The sequence below is a fragment of the Ornithorhynchus anatinus genome, chromosome 6, assembly GCF_004115215.2.
Source record: "Ornithorhynchus anatinus isolate Pmale09 chromosome 6, mOrnAna1.pri.v4, whole genome shotgun sequence".
Taxonomy (NCBI): domain Eukaryota; kingdom Metazoa; phylum Chordata; class Mammalia; order Monotremata; family Ornithorhynchidae; genus Ornithorhynchus; species Ornithorhynchus anatinus.
The window spans coordinates 36,935,277-36,953,919 of NC_041733.1; the positions used below are offsets into that span (position 1 = coordinate 36,935,277).

Below are 18,643 nucleotides of genomic sequence, written 5' to 3' on the forward strand. Positions count from 1 at the left end.
AACTGCAGTATGTGTCTGGAAACGGTACCCCCTGCATATACATTTTCATTTACCATTGATCTACACCTTTCCTTTATTAGCTTACACTAACCACCTAGATTTAGAATCAAACTTATCCTTCAAACACTCCTTACACCTTCATGTGCTCTAAGAAAAAAGTAGGAAGAAATTGAAGCTCCTCTGGAGCCTTTATGTATGGCAGTCAAAAAGTGAACAGGTCGACTTTACTGGATAGCATGAGAATATGTAGAATCTCAAAGAAGTAATTAGAAATTATTAATACTGTTTACTTTTCTGCCATCTTCAGTCTCCGCCATATTAATAATATTATTGATTATTAATGATTAATAACTACAATAGTTATGGTACTTGTTAAGCGCTTACTATGTGCCAAGCACTGCTCTAAATGCATGGGTAGATACAAGTCGGTCAGGTAGGACGCAGGCCCTGTGCCACATTGGACTCACACTCTTAATCCCCATTTTTTACAGATGAGGTAACTGAGGCCCAGAAAAGTTAAGTGACTTGCCTACGGTCACACAGCAGATACGTGGCAGAGCCAGGATAAGAACCCATGACCTTCTGACTCCCAGGCCCTTGCTCTCTCCACTACACCATGCTGCTTCTCATTTCATTCTTCACTTTTCAATCTATAGATAAGCTCTGTCCCAAAGCATTTCCTGCAATGAAAATCTGGGCCCTTTAATCACTTGCAAAGAGATGGGAACCACTTCATTCCAGGAAATTGGGTAAGGGTGAACAATGAGAGTGGAAAATGATTATATTGCTCTTTCCCAAACACTTAGCACAGTGTTTGTGCACAATTAGCACTCAATAAATGTCATCGTTTCCCCCTCTAGACTGCAAGCTTGTTTTGGTCAGGGACCGTGTTTGCTGACTCTGTTGTATTGAACTTGCCCAAAGACTTCAGATAGTGTTCTGCACATAGTAAATGCTCAATAAATACCATTGATTGATCGATTGATACCACTGATTATGTATTGTATCTACTCCAGTGCTTAGCATAGTTTTAAATATCGCAGTTATTATTGAGAGCTTAGGATACTATGGAAGTTACACTATCCCAATCCTCAAGGAGTTTACAGAGAATTAGAGACAAGGAGTCACAAATCGTGTACAGAGAAAGGAACAGGATGAAAAAGATGAAGATGATGATGACAGTATTTGTTAAGCACTTACTATGTGCCCAGCACTGTTCTAAGCGCTGCGGTGGATTCAGGGTAATCAGTTTGTCCCATGTGGGGCTCCTAAAAAAACCCACTCTTGACCCCACTTCCCCCTCCAGTTATCGCCCTATCTCCCTACTACCCTTCCTTTCCAAAATCCTAGAAAGAGTCGTCTACAGTCGATGCTTAGATTTCCTTAACTCCCATTCTCTCCTAGACCCCCTCCAGTCTGGCTTCTGTCCCCTCCACTCTACCGAAACTGCTCTAAGGTCACCCGTGACCTCCTTCTTGCCAAATCCAATGGCTCCTACTCCATTCTAATCCTCCTTGACCTCTCAGCTGCCTTTGACACTGTTGACCATCCCCTCCTCCTCCAAACCTTATCTCACCTGGGCTTCACAGACTCCGTCCTCTCCTGGTTCTCCTCATCTCTCTGGCCGGTCATTCTCGGTCTCCTTTGCGGGCGGCTCCTCCCCCTCCCATCCTTTAACTGTTGGAGTTCCTCAAGGGTCAGTTTTTGGCCCTCTTCTGTTTTCCATTTACACTCACTCCCTTGGTGAACTCATTCGCTGTCACGGCTTCGACTACCATCTCTGCGCAGATGACACGCAGATCTACATCTCCGCCCCGTCCTCTCCCCCTCCCTTCAGGCTCACATCTCCTCCCGCCTCCGGGACGTCTCCACCTGGATGTCGGCCCGCCACCTAAAACTCAACATGAGCAAGACTGAGCTCCTCATCTTCCCTCCCAAACCCGGTCCTCTCCCAGACTTCCCTATCACCGTGGATGGCACGACCATCCTTCCCGTCTCTCGGGCCCGCGATCTCGGTGTCAACCTTGACTCGTCTCTCTCGTTCACCCCACACATCCTATCCGTTACCGAGACCTGCCGGTTTCACCTTTACAATATCGCCAAGATCCGCCCTTTCCTCTCCACCCAAACGGCTACCTTAGTGCTACGGGCTCTCGTTACATCCCGGCTAGACTACTGTGTCAGCCTTCTCTCTGATCTCCCTTCCTCCTCTCTCGCCTACATCACCTTGCCCCTTCCTACCTCTCCTCCCTTCTCTCTTTCTACCGCCCACCCCGCACGCTCCGCTCCTCTGCCGCCCACCTCACCGTCCCTCGGTCTCTCCTATCCCGCCGTCGACCCCTGGGCCACGTCCTCCCGCGGTCCTGGAACGCCCTCCCTCCTCACCTCCGCCAAACTGACTCTCTTCCCCTCTTCAAAACCCTACTTAAAACTCACCTCCTCCAAGAGGCCTTCCCAGACTGAGCTCCTCTTCTCCCTCTACCACCCCCCTTCACCTCTCCGCAGCTTAACCCTCTTTTCCCCCCATTTCCCTCTGCTCCTCCCCCTCTCCCTTCCCATCCCCTCAGCACTGTACTCGTCTGCTCAACTGTATATATTTATTACCCTATTTATTTTGTTAATGAAATGTACATCGCCTCGATTCTATTTAGTTGCCATTGTTTTTACGAGATGTTCTTCCCCTCGACTCTATTTATTGCCATTGTTCTTGTCTGTCCGTCTCCCCCGATTAGACTGTAAGCCCGTCAAATGGCAGGGACTGTCTCTATCTGTTGCCGACTTGTTCATTCCAAGCGCTTAGTACAGTGCTCTGCACATAGTAAGCGCTCAATAAATACTATTGAATGAATGAATGAATGAAAATGAGGGTAGATGTTCCCACTAATTCACACTGCTCCTATCAATCAATATCGATGGTATTTTCTGAACACTTACTGTGTGGAGAGCACTCTACTGAGCATTTAGGGGAGTACAATACAACAGAGTTGGTAGGCATAGTCCCTGCCCACAGATTTCTATTACCCATTTTCACCACGTAATTTAGGTAGAAAGCTATTAATCGGGGACTGTTCTCCCAGAAACGCTTTTGACTGGACAGGGAGCCATTTCAGGTAGCATGTCACCTCAGTAGCGTGTCACCTCAAGTGACCTTTCCTTAACGTGGTGTTCATCAGGGATATAACCTCAAAGTGACATTCTTGGGGGTCTTTCAGGAGAGGTCTCCTGGGAGAAATTCTAGGGGTGAGTTCCCACTTCTCCATTCCCATTGGTACAAAGTTGTAACGTGAGCTGCTGCCTTCAGTGGAAGGAAAGCCAAACTGGATCACACACCCTAATCCGTAAATGTGGCGGTGCTAGGGGAAGCATTCGTTTATCCCCAGGGAAACAGCGTGTCCTAGTGGATAGAACAGGGGCCTGGGAGTCAGAAGGACCTGGGTTCTAATCCTGCCTCCGCCACTTGTCAGCTGTGTGACCTTGCACAAGTTATTTCACTTCTCTGGGTCTTATACCTCATCTGTAAAATGAGGATCAAGACAGTGAACACCATGTGGGACATGGGGTGGATCCAACCTGATGAGCTCGTAGCTAGCCCAGTGCTTAGTACAGTGCTTGAGACATAGTAAGCTGGACTGTGAGGGCCCCTTCTAGACTGTGAGCCCATCGTTGGGAAGGGATTCTTTCTATCTGATGCTGAATTGTACTTTCCAAATGCTTAGCACAGTGCTCTGAACACACTAAGCGCTCAACAAATACGACTGATTGGATGAATGAATGAATGAATAAATGCCATAAAAAAAATCCACAGAGGAATGGATTTATAACAGCCTGTCTTTCCCTTCTTTGAGCAAGGTCTGGGTGGGGAAATATTTGGCTCCTGCCTTCAGGAGAAGAAACCACATAATAGCAATAATAATAATTAAGGTATTAGTTAAGCACTTACTACATGCCAGACACTGTACTAAGCGCTGGGGTGGGTACAAGCAAAGTGGGTTGGACACAGTCCCTGTCCCACATGGGGCTCACAGTCTCATACTCACAGTCTCATACCCCATTTTACAGATGATGTAATTAAGGCCCAGAGAATAATAATAACAATAATAATAATAATAATAATAATGATGTTGGTATTTATTAAGTGCTTACTATGTGCAGAGCACTGTTCTAAGCACTGGGGTATTTAGAGGGTAATCAGGTTGTCCTACGTGAGGCTCACACTTAATCCCCATTTTACAGATGAGAGAACTGAGGCACAGAGAAATAAAATGACTTGCTAAATGATCACACAGCAGACAGGCGGCAGAGTCGAGATTAGAACCCATGACCTTCTGACTTCCAGGCCTGTGCTCTCTCCACTACACCATGCTGCTTCTCTATGCCATACTACTTCTCTGTGAACTTGGCCAAGTCACTTAACTTTTCTGTATCACAGTTACCTTATCAGTGTGACTCCCATGTGGAACAGGGACTGTGTCCGACCTGGTTAACTTGTATCTACTCCCATGCTTAGAATAGTCCTTACCACAGAGTAAGCACTAAACAAGCACCATAATTATTATTCTTATTTAGGACATCTCTACTGGGATGTCCTGTTGACACTTCAAACTTAACGACTCCAAAACAGAACTCCTCATGTTCCCATAACTCTCCTGTCACTGTAGACATCACCACCACCCTCCCCTGCATCACAAGCCCTTAACCTTGGCATTATCCTCGCCTCGCCTCTCATTCAGCCGGCATGTCAATTCCTGTTGATTGTATCTTCGTAACATTTCCTAAATCTGCCCCTTTCCTCTCTCTGATCCAACCACTTATATCCCGCCTCAATTACTTCATTAGCCTCATTAGCTTCATTAGCACTTCCCCCTCTCCAGTTCATACTGATGTTGCTCAGATCATTTTCCTAAAAAAAACACCCAATCCACATCTCCCTCCTCCTCAAAAACCTTTAATGGTTGCCCACCTGTCTCTGCATCAGACAGAAACTTTCTACCGTCACCTTTAAAGCGATCGGCTTTCCCTCGTCACTTTACTTTGCTGCTGAATTCCGACTAGAGACCCAATCTGTACACTTCCTCTAACACCAGCCTAGTCACCGTAACTCGATCTAATCTGTCTCGCTGCCGATATCTTCTCAATGCCCTGAAATTCCCTCCCGTCTTTGTATCCTACAGACCGCCGCAACTCTCCCCATTATCACAGGCCTTCTAAAAATCACATCTCCACCATAGTGCCTTGGACATTTTTATATCTGCCCCACCCACATCCCCACAGCACTCACATACATATCCTTAAACTCTGCCATTTCCTCCCTCTCTTTAAATAATTGATTACTCAGCCAAGGGAACCAAAAAAATATCGCTCCGAGTCACCTTTTCTCCCTGGGCTTACAGTCCGACGTGACCATCTGAATGTCCAACAGGAGATGCTAAGATTTTTCTCTTTCACCCAATTCACAAGTTGAAACCCGTAACTAAGGCATACTCTACAACTTAGTCTATCCTAATTTTAATAGAAATACAAATTCTGGCAGTCTCATCCCTGGTGCTTCGAGACTCCATGCAAATCCAGTTCATCAGGACTCTATTATCGCCGCTTCCGCAGCAAAAATAGATGTACGGAACCAATTATTTTCTTTATTTGGAGGAGCGGAGACGTTCGTATTTTATGTGGCGCGTTGAATGGGGTGGGTATGACGGGTGGTTTTCAGACAATCATCGACTCAGGGGGATGTCAACTTCAAGCACAATAAGGGCTTGATTCCTCATCAATGCATATGCATAAATCCTCATAATTCTGGCAGGAGTTATACGCCTCTATTGAATGTGGGAGTGGACACGATGGGTTACCTTGAAAGTCAGCTTCTAGCTGGGTTATATATTGCCATTTTATACTGCAGCTGAGTGATCATTAAAGAAAAATGCCATGTGAGGAAAGGGTACATTCCAAAATGCTTTACTGCGATACGGAGAGTGCCTTATGTTCACCGGAAAGAGAGCCAACCCCATTAAACCTAACTGAGATTCAATTACGTGGAGCAAAACCTGAAGTAGGTATTAGTTAACTCGAATTTAATACTGAAACAGCAAATGTCAATTTGCTAAAAATGGAAGATCCGACACATTAAAGGTACGTCGCTTCAATCCACTTAGGCTAATTTAATCAAAAGGAGAAATCAAATCGTCCCCTTGGACATTTACGACGCATCTCTTACCTCTAGGACTGTTCAGAGACGCCTCTGCCGCCCTTCCGCCATCTCCACAGTGACTCTGGTCAAACGGCAGACACTGATCGCCAGTTCCCGCAACCACCTCGTAATTCTTGGCCAGATCTTTCGTCTCCCCGAGAGATTTCAATCTGTACACCCTTCTCGTGTTGGTGTCGGACAGGTAGAGAGACCCGGAACCCGGGTCCACAGCCAGGTAGTACTTGTGAGCGGGGCTGGTGCTGAGAAAGAGAAAAGTAGAGACCTGTGAGCCGTCTGGGTTCTCAAACTCACTGGGCTTGCTTTGACTCTGAGAGAACAGGGGCTTTCAAAAGCCAAATCCCAGCTTGTACGCCTGTTCTTCAGCTATGGGATCCATTTCGGTTCATTCTGGAGAGACAAAACGGCAGAGGGAGGAAAAATCCAGGGAGCTTATCATCACTGATGTCTGTTTACAGGTATCGAAGTCTGTCTCCCCACCTCTAGACTGTGAGCTTGTTGTGCGCAGGGATTGTCTCTATTGCTGTACTGTACTTACCCAAGCGCTTAGTACGGTGCTCTGCATTCCGGAAGCGCTCGATAAATACAAGTGAATGAATGCATAAATGAAACCGGGACAAGCTGCTTGTTGCTGCCTTGTTTTCCCAAAATCCTCCCTCCTGTTCCTCTTCCCCCATCATCCTCTCCCTTTCCCAGCCCCCCTCCACCTTCCCTTTATCTCTTTCCTCATCTCACCTGATTGCAACAGCTGTTGCTATGAGGCAACCAAGTGTGCCCTTTGCATTACCTTGGGCCATGTGAATTCTATCAATCAGTCAGTTGCATCTATTGAGCACTCACTATGAGCAGAAACCTATACTATTGGGAGAGAGTGTTATTACAAGTCAGACGGGAGCTATAAATTGTTTGGTTCTCTATGCACCTTTTGCTTAAAGACTCCATTTTGTTGGACTCTTCTGCCCCTAAATTTGTCTAGTCCATCCCAGTTTATAAACTGGGGTGTCTTATTGCAAGCTTATTACAGTCTCTAGACTGTAAAACTCATTGTAGGCAGGGAATGTGTTCGTTTATTGTTGTACTGCAGTCTCCCAAGTACTTAGTACAGTGCTCTGCAAGCAGTAAGCCCTCAATATATACGATTAACTATTACATTTTCTCCCCAAATATTTTTACATTTGAGAAATAAGCAATGAGCTTCACAAATTCTAACGAGTGTGTCTGTATTTGTGTGAATGAAAATGTTTATAAAATTTATGAAAATATTTGATTTCTCTCTACTTTTGGTATCAGCAAAACGCAGAGGATTTTTTAGAAAGAACAGGATAGTCCCAAATTTCCATCCTGCATAGCTTGCATAGCCTAGTGGAAAGAATGTGGGGCTGGGAGCTGGGGGACCTGGGTTTTAATCCTACCCCTGATACTTGCTTGCTATGTGACTCTGGAAGAATCACTTAATTTCTCATGTCTCAGCTTTCTCAGATATAAAATGAGGTTTCAATACCCGTTCTCCCTGCCGTTTAGATGGTAGCATTCAAGTGAGGCAGAGTCCTGTAGGATTATTTTCCATCTACTCCAGTGCTTAGTATAGTGCTTGATATATAACAATGATATAATAATAATAATAATAATAATAATAATAGTTTTTAAGCGCTTATTACATGCCAGGCATTTTGTAGATAGAATAGAATCAGATTAGATGCCATCTCTGTCCCATATGGGGTTCACAGTCCAAGTGGGGTGGGAGAGGGAGAGAAGAGGAGGAAAAGGCAGTGGCAGCATGGGCTCCTGGAAAAAGCCCCGGCCTGGGAATCAGAAGGACCTGAATTCTAATCCTGGACTCCACCACTTGTCTGCTGTGCATTTTGGGCAAGTCACTTAACTTCTCTGGGCCTCGGTTACCTCAAATGTAAAATGGGGATTAAGTCTGTGAGCCCTATGTGGGAAAGGGACTGCGTCCAACCCTTTTCTCTTTTATCTATCCACCAGTCCATGGATCGTTTTTATGTGCAGAGCACTGTACTAAGCACTTGGGAGAGTATAATATAATGGAGTTGGCTGATATGTTCCCTGCCCAAAACAAGTTTACGGTCTCCCAGCCTTTACTTCTGTGCCTGGCACAGAGCAAGCACTTAACATATACCATTAAAAAAAGAACAAAAAAGTCCTTATTTTAGAAATGAGGAAACTATGGCCCAGAGAAGTGAAGTGATTTTCCCAGGGTCACACAGCAAGTGAATGGCGGAGCTCAGATTCAAACTCAAGTCCCCTGACTCATTGCTTTAGGAGCACTTTACGAATACACAATCATTGTTATAAGCATCATTAGTATCATTTCAGCAGTGTGGGTAGGAAGGGGCTCTGAATGCCAACTCCTCAGAGCCCCGAGCTCCTCATGGGGAGACTGAGAAGTTGGAGTCTTCCTTGCTGCTCAGGCTGCTGCAGACAGGAGACAAGTGACCCAGTTTATGCTTTCACTAAGCTCTTCCAACAGAGCATGACATGAGCTGACTCTTGTTGTCATCCAAGAAAACAAGACAACATGGGAAGCCCGGAAAATTCGCCCACTGTGAGCTTGTGCTGCATGACGTGAGATGAGAGGGCAAACCCACATGACACTCATCAACCCAAAACAGGCATAAAGAGCCCACATTAGGATGAAATGGATTGACATTTATCCTGAAAACAATCATCACGATTTTAGATTTCTAGTCAGTAAGGCGCAGTAAACAGACAATGTCATCCGGCCCTGTCCCGTTTTGTCACCTAAGCGAATCGTAGGGGATAGGAGAGCTTTCCAAATCTGCTTCATAACCACTTGCTAAGGCTCAAATAACCGCCATGACTGATCCAGGAGTTGCAAGAAATGGAAGGATGACTCTTTTAAAGCTCTCAATCTATGTAGTGGCATTTTTTTTCCCCTCTCCAAAACCAAATCTCTCCAACCCACAGCTTAGTTCCTTCCAGGAAAATCAAGCTACTGTGACCTTTCCTTGATATGGTGCTTGTTACTTTGGTAACTATTTTCACATGATCTAAATTAATCATGCTTTGCTCAGGAAGAGTATATAGGCTATTTTTTTTTTTCAAGAGAAATGTTATTCGTCCTAAGATTTTTCAGAAGGCATCACATTCGTTCATTATTTAATATGCGCAACATGCCTGGGAGGAAGGTGAAAAACACCATCCGCCCTAAACTAAAGCTGAAGAAAGGGTCAAGAGGAGACCAGCAGCTGAGCCATGATTTGGGGTGTGCAAAATGCATGCAAATGTCAATTTGAACTGTAACAAAGCAGCATTTGCACATTTCTCGACAAGAAAATGCAGACTACTTCTCAGCTGAGTCATTTTTTGCTGCCATACTCTGGCATTTAGGAAACAAGCAGCCCAAATTACTAAATTAAAAAACTGGTGCTATTTTCGTGACAACTGACAGTAACTTGGAAAAAAAAAGTCTTCTTTCTACTTAAGACTTGACAACTCTTTAGACGTTCTCGAAGGGGGAGAACTCTTGTGATGGTGCAAATTGGTCAAACACCAGATAAAGAGCAACCTTGAAACCTCCCTCCAAATAAAGCGTGGTTTCAAGCTCTCCTGCTTCAGGCTACTTGAAGCAGACTGAGCAGCAGGGTGCCCTGCTGGATAGAGGAAGAGCCTGGGAGTCAGAAAACCTGGTTTCTAATTCCAGTTCTTCTGCATGTCTTCCGTGTGACCTCGGACAAGTCACTTCACTTCTCTGTGCCTTGGTTACCTCATCTGAAAAACGGGGACTAAGACTGGCAGCCCCATGTGGGACATGGACTGTGTCCAACCTGATTAGCTTGTATCTACTCCAGTGCTTAGTAAAGTGCCTGAAACATAGTAAAGACTCAAATATACCATTAAAAAAGAAAAGCCAACATAAAACCCTGCACATTGCCCTGTGCCTCAGCAATGTCGCTCTAGAACCTCACTGTTGTTATTCATTAGATGCCCTTCAATTTAGGAGAGAAACTTTAGATAAAATCACGTAGTTTATTAAGGGGAGAATTAAGGCTTATATTTATTACTTTGCTAGGCAGTTTGACAATCAATTTAGTTGGCCTAGGGCAAAGGCTATGTCAAAGAAGTTATCCGGTTCTAGTTCACTGGCACTGAGAAAGTTGCATCACACAAACAAACCCGACCGAAATTAAAAATTCTGATCAGTGCCATTTTGTTGAAAAATAACATTCAAAGGGAACAAATTCAATTTAGTCCTTTGCCATTTTGGATAATTTAGAAAGCTTTCGACAAGTGGAATGCAGAAACAATTGAAATGGAAAGAGTCATTAAGAGATGCGTGCCATTAGTCACTTCAGAGTTTTTCTATTACTTTTTTCCTGTGAAAAACAAAATAAAAACTGAATCCTCTCTGTCAAATAATAAAACTTTTTATTTATCATGGGCCCGGAGTCAGAGTACCAGCATTCTAATCTCAGCTCTGTCCTTTGCCTGCTGTGTGACCTCGGGCAAGCCACTTAATGTCTTTGGGCCGCTGTCTCATCTGTAAAATGGGGATTCAATATGTGTTCCCCCTCCCATTTAAACTTTGAGCCCCGTGTGGGACAAGGATCGTCTCCAACCTGAACATCTTGGCACATAGTAAGCACTTAATAAATATCATTACCATTTAACCCAACACACTGTTCAAATACATTTTATAATTTTGGCTTCCAATTCTTCCCTGAAATGAGTTGTTTCACCTAAATATTTTCTCATTAATTCCACAATCTCGAAAAAGAATAAAAACCATTTTACCTCATTCACTTATTTCAGACATCCCCTTTGGGGAGCTCGCTGAGGGCCAATAATAACAATGACAATATTTGTTTAGTGCTTTCTATGTTCTAAGGACTATTCTAAGTGCTGGGTTAGAGACAAGATTATTGGGTTGGACCCAGTCCCTGTCCCTGTCCCATTTGGGTCTCACAGTCTAGGTATGAAGGAGTAGGATTTAGTCTCCATTTTACAGATGAGGTAACTGAGGCACTGAAAAGTTAAGTAACTTGCCAGAAGTCACAAAGCAGACAAATGGCAGAGTTGGGATAAGAACCTAGGTTCTCTGACTCCCAGGGCCCTGCTCTTTCCATTAGCCCACACTGCTTCACTCACTCCCTCACTCACTCCCTCGGTGAACTCATTCGCTCTCATGGCTTTGACTACCATCTCTACGCAGATGACACACAGATCTACATCTCCGCCCCGTCCTCTCCCCCTCCCTTCAGGCTCGCATCTCCTCCTGCCTCCGGGACGTCTCCACCCGGATGTCGGCCCGCCACCTAAAACTCAACATGAGCGAGACTGAGCTCCTCATCTTCCCTCCCAAACCCGGTCCTCTCCCAGACTTCCCTATCACCGTCGATGGCACGACCATCCTTCCCGTCTCTCGGGCCCGCAATCTCGGTGTCATCCTTGACTCATCCCTCTCGTTCACCCCGCACATCCTATCCATTACCGAGACCTGCCGGTTTCACCTCTACAATATTGCCAAGATCCGCCCTTTCCTCTCCACCCAAACGGCTACCTTACTGCTACGGGCTCTCGTTTTATCCCGGCTAGACTACTGTGTCAGCCTTCTCTCTGACCTCCCTTCCTCCTCTCTCGCCCCGCTCCAGTCTATTCTTCACTCCGCCGCCCGGCTCATCTTCCTGCAGAAACGATCTGGGCATGTCACTCCCCTTCTTAAACAACTCCAGTGGTTGCCTATCGACCTCCGCTCCAAACAAAAACTCCTCACTCTAGGCTTCGAGGCTCTCCATCACCTTGCCCCTTCCTACCTCTCCTCCCTTCTCTCTTTCTACCGCCCACCCCGCACGCTCCGCTCCTCCGCCGCCCACCTCCTCACCGTCCCTCGGTCTCGCCTATCCCGCCGTCGACCCCTGGGTCACGTCCTCCCGCGGTCCTGGAACGCCCTCCCTCCTCACCTCCGCCAAACTGATTCTCTTTCCCTCTTCAAAACCCTACTTAAAACTCACCTCCTCCAAGAGGCGTTCCCAGACTGAGCTCCTCTTCTCCCTCTACTCCCTCTGCCATCCCCCCTTTACCTCTCCGCAGCTAAACCCTCATTTTCCTCTTTTCCCTCTGCTCCTCCTCCTCTCCCTTCCCATCCCCACAGCACTGTACTCGTCCGCTTAACTGTATATATTTTCGTTACCCTATTTATTTTGTTAATGAATTGTACATCGCCTTGATTCTATTTAGTTGCCATTGTTTTTACGAGATGTTCTTCCCCTTGACTCTGTTTATTGCCATTGTTCTTGTCTGTCCGTCTCCCCCGATTAGACTGTAAGCCCGTCAAACGGCAGGGACTGTCTCTATCTGTTGCCGACTTGTTCATCCCAAGCGCTTAGTACAGTGCTCTGCACATAGTAAGCGCTCAATAAATACTATTGAATTGAATGAATGCTTCAAGGGTAAGGCCTTGTTTTCAAGTGAAGGACGGAATCGCTGCCTCCAATTCATATCGCTGTTTCCGATTTCTGATTTTAACCTTAAATTCGTTCACTAAAGGCCACTAAGTAAAGCAGTTTTTCCTTGAGGGAAGACCCACTCAAGCAATTTTGATCTGGAGAGCAGTTTTGTATCAAGGTTACCCAAAGTTGACTATTGTAAATCTTCCTTTTATGAAAGAGGATGGGAGGAGAAGGGAAGAGGGAGATTTAAGCAAATAATTCCACAGCTGTCATTTACAGTTCTTTAAATCAAGAGCTCCGCAAGTGACTTACCTGTGTCTCGTATCTCGGTTTCTAAAGCGGTCAAGTTGTTCAGGAACAGCAAATTAAAAAAAATAACAACAAAGAATGACAATTACTAATAAGTCAAGCAATTTATAAGCATTCAAAATCATTAAACAATATAATAACATGGGCCTGGCAAGAGGGGGGATTAAATCTAAGAGAAATGTGGAGGACTCCACCACGAGAAGATTTGGACTAATGGCTATTTAGGAAAATGATCCGGGCAGCAGATGTACTAAAGAGTGGTCAGAGACAGGAGACAGGGAGGTTTAAACTTTATACCGGACATATAATGCTGTCACATATGTCATTTTGAGGAGGGACACTAAACTTCTAGAATTTATCCATGGGCTAGGGGACCTCTCTTCTAACTCTCACTTGCTCAGAAACCATTGTGTACATTTCAAAGGTCTGCGTGAACATGATTACAGCATCCTAGTTAAGGGTCACAGATTCAGGAGAGAAGGAGAGGAAGTCCGGACACAAACTCAAAAATATCAGCCCTAAAGGCATCCCGTGCTGTATCTGTACTTGACTGTCTGGTATTAAACTGGATGACCTCCCACCTTAGGAATGAGGAGTGGGAAGAGGAGAGAGGAAGTTAAAAAAAAAAGTGGAGGGTGAGGGAAACAGTGAACCTCTCAGAAAAGGAAAATATCTGGACATTACTGTGGAGCGGGTGAAGTTTCCAAAATGGGCAACAAAGTAATCGTGGACTTTCCCAAGGGTGTTTTATCTAAAAATGCCTTGGATCTGGACCACCTTTTTATCTTTTTCTTACAAGATGAAGACTAAACCTGCTCAGGAAATGCTCTTTATTTAGAGACTGGAACTGAACAAACTTTAGGGGATCCAAATATCTCCATTTAAACCAAGTCAGCAGCCAATTGATTAATTAATCAATTGCATTTATTAAGTGCTTACTGTCTGCAGAACACTGTATTAAGCGCTTGGGAGAGTACAATAAAACAGAATTGGTAGACACATTCCCTGCCCGCAAGGGAGAAGATCCCGGACATGTTAAACCCTTGTTGGGGGGTCACTGTAAACACGACCATGACATCACAAAGATAAACACTTTGTGGATGTAATCTTTTCCACTACTCTCTCTGTCTTCTGCATCACCTGTGTACTCGGTTCTGTATCCTTTAAGCACTTGCTATTCACCCCACCCTCAGGGCCATGACACTTAGATACCTAACCATATTTTATCTTAATGTGTCTCTCTGCCTCTAGACTGTAAACTTATTGTGGGCAGGGAATGTGTCTACCAACTCTATTGTATTGTACGTACTCCCCCAAGCATTCAGTACAGTTCTCAATAAATACCAGTGATTATTGATTCATCATTTCTTTTTACAGTTAACTCTTCCTGAAGAATGAGGAAGAATGTATATATTCCTCAGGTATTGTTTGGGATCCTGTATTACATTTGCTTTGGGCTCATGAACATCCATGGATCACAGCTTGAGAAATGCTTCCCTTTGGATAGAATGTGGAACAAAATTGGATTATTATTTTTTGAACATAGAACAGACAAAAGGATTAACTGTCAGGTTTTGCTACATCGCTTTTGCTCAGTTGGGAAGAGCATGTCAACCAAGTGAACTCCTAGGCCGATCAGGAGGATGCTGAATACAATCTTGTTGTTCAAAAAGGGTGGCCTCATTTCTTTACAGAAAACTTTGGAGTTTACCTTTATTTGTTTACATCTAAAGCTGTAATATAAAATTATTTCACAAAGTGAGCATTACATCTCTCAGGTGACACTTCCAAGATGCAGTACATATGTGGGGGAGAAGTAGCATGGCCTCATGGAAAGAGAAAGGGCATGGGGGTAAGAAAGGACCTGGGTTCTAATCCCAGCTCCGCGGATTACTTGTCTGCTGTGTGACCTTGGGAAACTCACTCAAATTCTCTGTGCCTCAATTCTCCTGCTTTCCCTCCTATTTGGACTGTGAGTTCTTGAGGGACAGGGACTGGATTCAACCTAATTAACTTCTATCTACCCCTGTGCTTAGAACAGTGTTTGACACAGTAAGCTCCTAACAAATACTATTAAAAAAGTGGCACAGTTACAAAAAGCCAAATCTGAAGTTGAAAGAGAATTGGGAAAGAGAAAGTCCCCTCACATAAAAGGGGCTTCTCTCTTTGGTGTTTGGAAGCAGACCCTCCCCTCCGGCCCCCTCCCCATCCCAGGAGGTCAATGAGAGGCACTTGCCTGAATCGATTTTATCATCATGGCTGAGCACAGACTTGGGAGTCAGCGGACCTGGGTTCTAATCCCGGTACAGTCAGTCAGTTGCCTGCTGTGTGACCTTAGGCATGTCAATTAACTTCTCTGTGCCTCAGCTTCCTCAACTGTAAAATGGGGATTCCATGTCTTTTCTCCCGCCTTGTTAGAGCGTGAGTCTCATGTGGGGCAGGGGCTGTGCCCGGTCTGATTAACTTGCATCTACCCCAGCCTTAGAATAATGCACTATATCTGTATACATAGTAAGCACTTAACACATACTACAATGATGATAAAAATAATAAAAAAAATTCCATCTGCCTTGATTGCCTCCTGTACCTCAATAAAGGACATGACCTTGAAGCAGGTCAAGAGTTCAAGAGAGGCAGCTTTGCCGAATGAAAAGAGCATGAGATAGGAGTCTCATATTCTAGTCCCAGTTCTGCCATTGACCTGTTGTGTGAGTTTGGGTGAGACTGACAATGTACATCCAAAGGGTCTCTCGATCCACTTCCCCTTTTTTCTGAACTGTCGGGACTGCTCAGAGGCCACCCGGATTAGCAGCAGGGTCGGGAAACAAGAATGAAAAGGGTCAACCAGGTGATTGCAGAGATGGCAGAGAACCTGGGCAGGCTAAGAGGTGGGGTTAGCATTGCCAATTTCAACAATATAAAGATGATGGCATGTGTATAGTGCTTACTATGTGCCAAGTACTGTTCTAAGTGCTGGGGTAGATACAAGATAATCAGGTTGTCCCACATAGGCCTCACAGTCTTAATCCCCACTTTACAGATGAGGGAACAGAGGCCCAGGGCACAGAGAAGTGAAATGACTTGCTCAAACTCACAAAGCAGACAAGTGGTGGGGCCGGGATTAGAACCCATCACCCCTGACTCTCAAGCCTGGGCTCTTTCCACTAAGCCATGCTGCTTCTCATGGGGCTCACAGTCTAAGTAGGAGGGAGAGCAGGTATATTGAATCTCCACTTTGCAGATGAGGGAACTGAGGCCCAGAGATGTAAAGTGACTGGCCTAAATTCACACAGGAGGTAAGTGGAGGAGCCGGGATTAGAACCCAGGTCCTCCGACTATCAGGCCCACTATGCCAGGCTGCTTCCCTACTTCAATCCATGTAGACATTTATATAATCCAATCTTCACTTTCATCTGACCCGAACAATACAATGGGAGGCCAGCAGCTATCTGTTAAAGGGATTGCCTACTGAGTCTATGCCATCAGTGAAGATCTGTGATCAAAGAACCACCTAGGGCATTTCACCAAAAAGACAGGCTTAGCAGGAATCCTGGAAAGCAATGGAAATGAGGAGTGGCAAGGCAGCAACAATATTATTGGTATATGACAATGTCGTGTGTAAGCCGCTAAAGCCGTTCCTCTCGTAAAAGTGCATCTTTTGCCCATCAAGGTAAGTATTTTCTAGTTGCACTCCATGCCCTGGTGGAAACGAGCTAATGGAAATGAGAGAGCACACGTGTGCTGTGCTAACTCTTTTTCACCATCCTCAATTCTTTGGTGCGAGGATTCTGACCCTGAAATTGGTATGGGACCGAGGCTTGTCTGTTCTTTGCACTGGGAGACTCCATCACATTCTAAGACTGAATCCTAATAATAGATTCCTACATATTTTACATAATCTAAAATGGGATTTAAATCCTTGTTCCGCCTTGAGCGGAGAGAAACTTGCTCGTCAGGGTGAATCAAGGTGCTTTTTGGATTGCTCTGGGAATTAGGTCAGTAGGATCACACTTTATATTTAAAGGATCATTTTAAAGATAAGCTAAAGAGTGTGTAAATTAAATTGGAGGAACTACCCAACTGTGAGATGCAAACACCTGAAATACAAAAGAATAAGTCCAGTGGTGGTATTCATTAAGCACTTACGGTGCGTTAAGCACTGAGGTAGATGCCGGGGAGAAATGCAAGTTAATCCTATCGGAGAGCTCCCCTCCCACACAGAATTCACAGCCTAAGAGGGAGGGAGAAAAGGCACTTTTTCCCCATTTTCCAGTTGAGGAGAATGAGGCACAGAGAAGTCAAGTGACTCATCCAAATCACCCAGCAGGGGGGCAGTCTAGACTTCACTAGAACTCAGGTCCCTTGACCATGCTGTTGAAAGTGTAACGGCGGTATTGGCAGCAAAAAACAAAACTAGTGTTTACACTTTCCTCCTTTCCTTCTGGAAGTTTAGGCAAGGGCAACAGAAGTAGGAGCCAATCATTTTTTGAGGACCGATTAAAGGAGTTGGCATTTTTATAGCTTGAGTAAGCATAAATGGAAAAAGGACAGAGATACAGGTTATACACATCTGAAACCGGTAAATGTCAAGGAAGCGAAGGAGTGATTTAAAGCCATGTTTAAATGGGGAAATACAAATAGGTAAGCCACAGTGAGCTCGGAAGAGAGCAAAATATCTTGTTAGGGACAATTTCTATGTCAAGAAAAGATTTTCCTCAAGAGGTGAAATTTGGGAGTTTTCAAACTTTTCAGCAAAGAGTCTCAAATCACTTTTTGCAGACTGATGCTCCTAGGAGGCAGCTCAAATACAAATGTTGTTTTGCCTGTTTTACCCAGGTGAGATGCAGAACAATTAGTTGTCCAAAGGTGTATGGACAGGAATTTACAGAGTCCAGAAGGACTTTCAGGAATTCTTGCCTCAATCTTTTGACCCAATCCCAGTTGGCCATATAGCTTTATATTCAGAACTTTAACTAAGAACAATCAATAACCTTCTGACTACATTAGACCGTGTCTCCAAGGAAACAGATGGGCTCAGCAATAAAGATGAATATGTACTGGGGAAAAACAAATTATTTTGACAAAAAATTGGTACAGATGAAGTTTCTCTTCAAATAGAACTTAATCAACACGTGGCTTCCTTTGGAGTATAATCTCATTAAATGAAATGCCATATCATCACAGAAAGGTGCAGTAGTCCATAATATTTATACCCTGGGGAGACCTAACAAGTCAATAACCACAAGCAATATGGATGTTTCTTTGCATGTCTATATCTGCACAGATGCAGACTTAATCATCAGCCCTAATATTTCAACTACTATCTACAGTGGACCTGAAAAAGAATTTTAGAGGATGCCTATTTGCTGTAATAAAACATACATGTATGTTTATGGAGGTGGTGCAATGAGAATAGACTCTGGAATAAGAATACTAAAGAAACTAGGTAATGCTTCAAAATACTGTACCAGTCTTCTATCTTTCAGCTCCTTGAATCACTAGGCAATTAGTTCCCAATTTATTCTCTTTTACTTTTAAAATGGCTTTATTGCTGAAGGTCATGAGATAGTTTTGACTAAAATGTAAATCTGTGAACTGTTTGTTGAGGATGCTTGAGAAAAAAGAACTCTATCAAGGAGTGACTAGCAATCTCTCCCCCATAAAGTAAATTTGCATTTAAATTACACGGAGGAGGATTGAA

The 18,643-nt window shown here is 44.4% G+C and overlaps 1 protein-coding gene across 4 annotated transcripts in view; it reads right to left on the bottom strand.

Annotated features, from left to right (window-relative positions):
- The window catches only part of TENM1 (teneurin transmembrane protein 1), a 717,827-nt gene that overhangs the window by 83,364 nt on the left and 615,820 nt on the right, over positions 1-18,643 (bottom strand). For all 4 annotated transcript variants that reach the window (XM_039912369.1, XM_029067334.2, XM_029067335.2 and 1 more), the window contains 2 exons: positions 12,946-12,966; positions 6,212-6,444 (listed from right to left, as the gene is read on the bottom strand). In XM_039912369.1, coding sequence (XP_039768303.1) covers positions 6,212-6,444; positions 12,946-12,966 — 254 coding nt within the window. The remainder of the gene's footprint in view (positions 1-6,211; positions 6,445-12,945; positions 12,967-18,643) is intronic.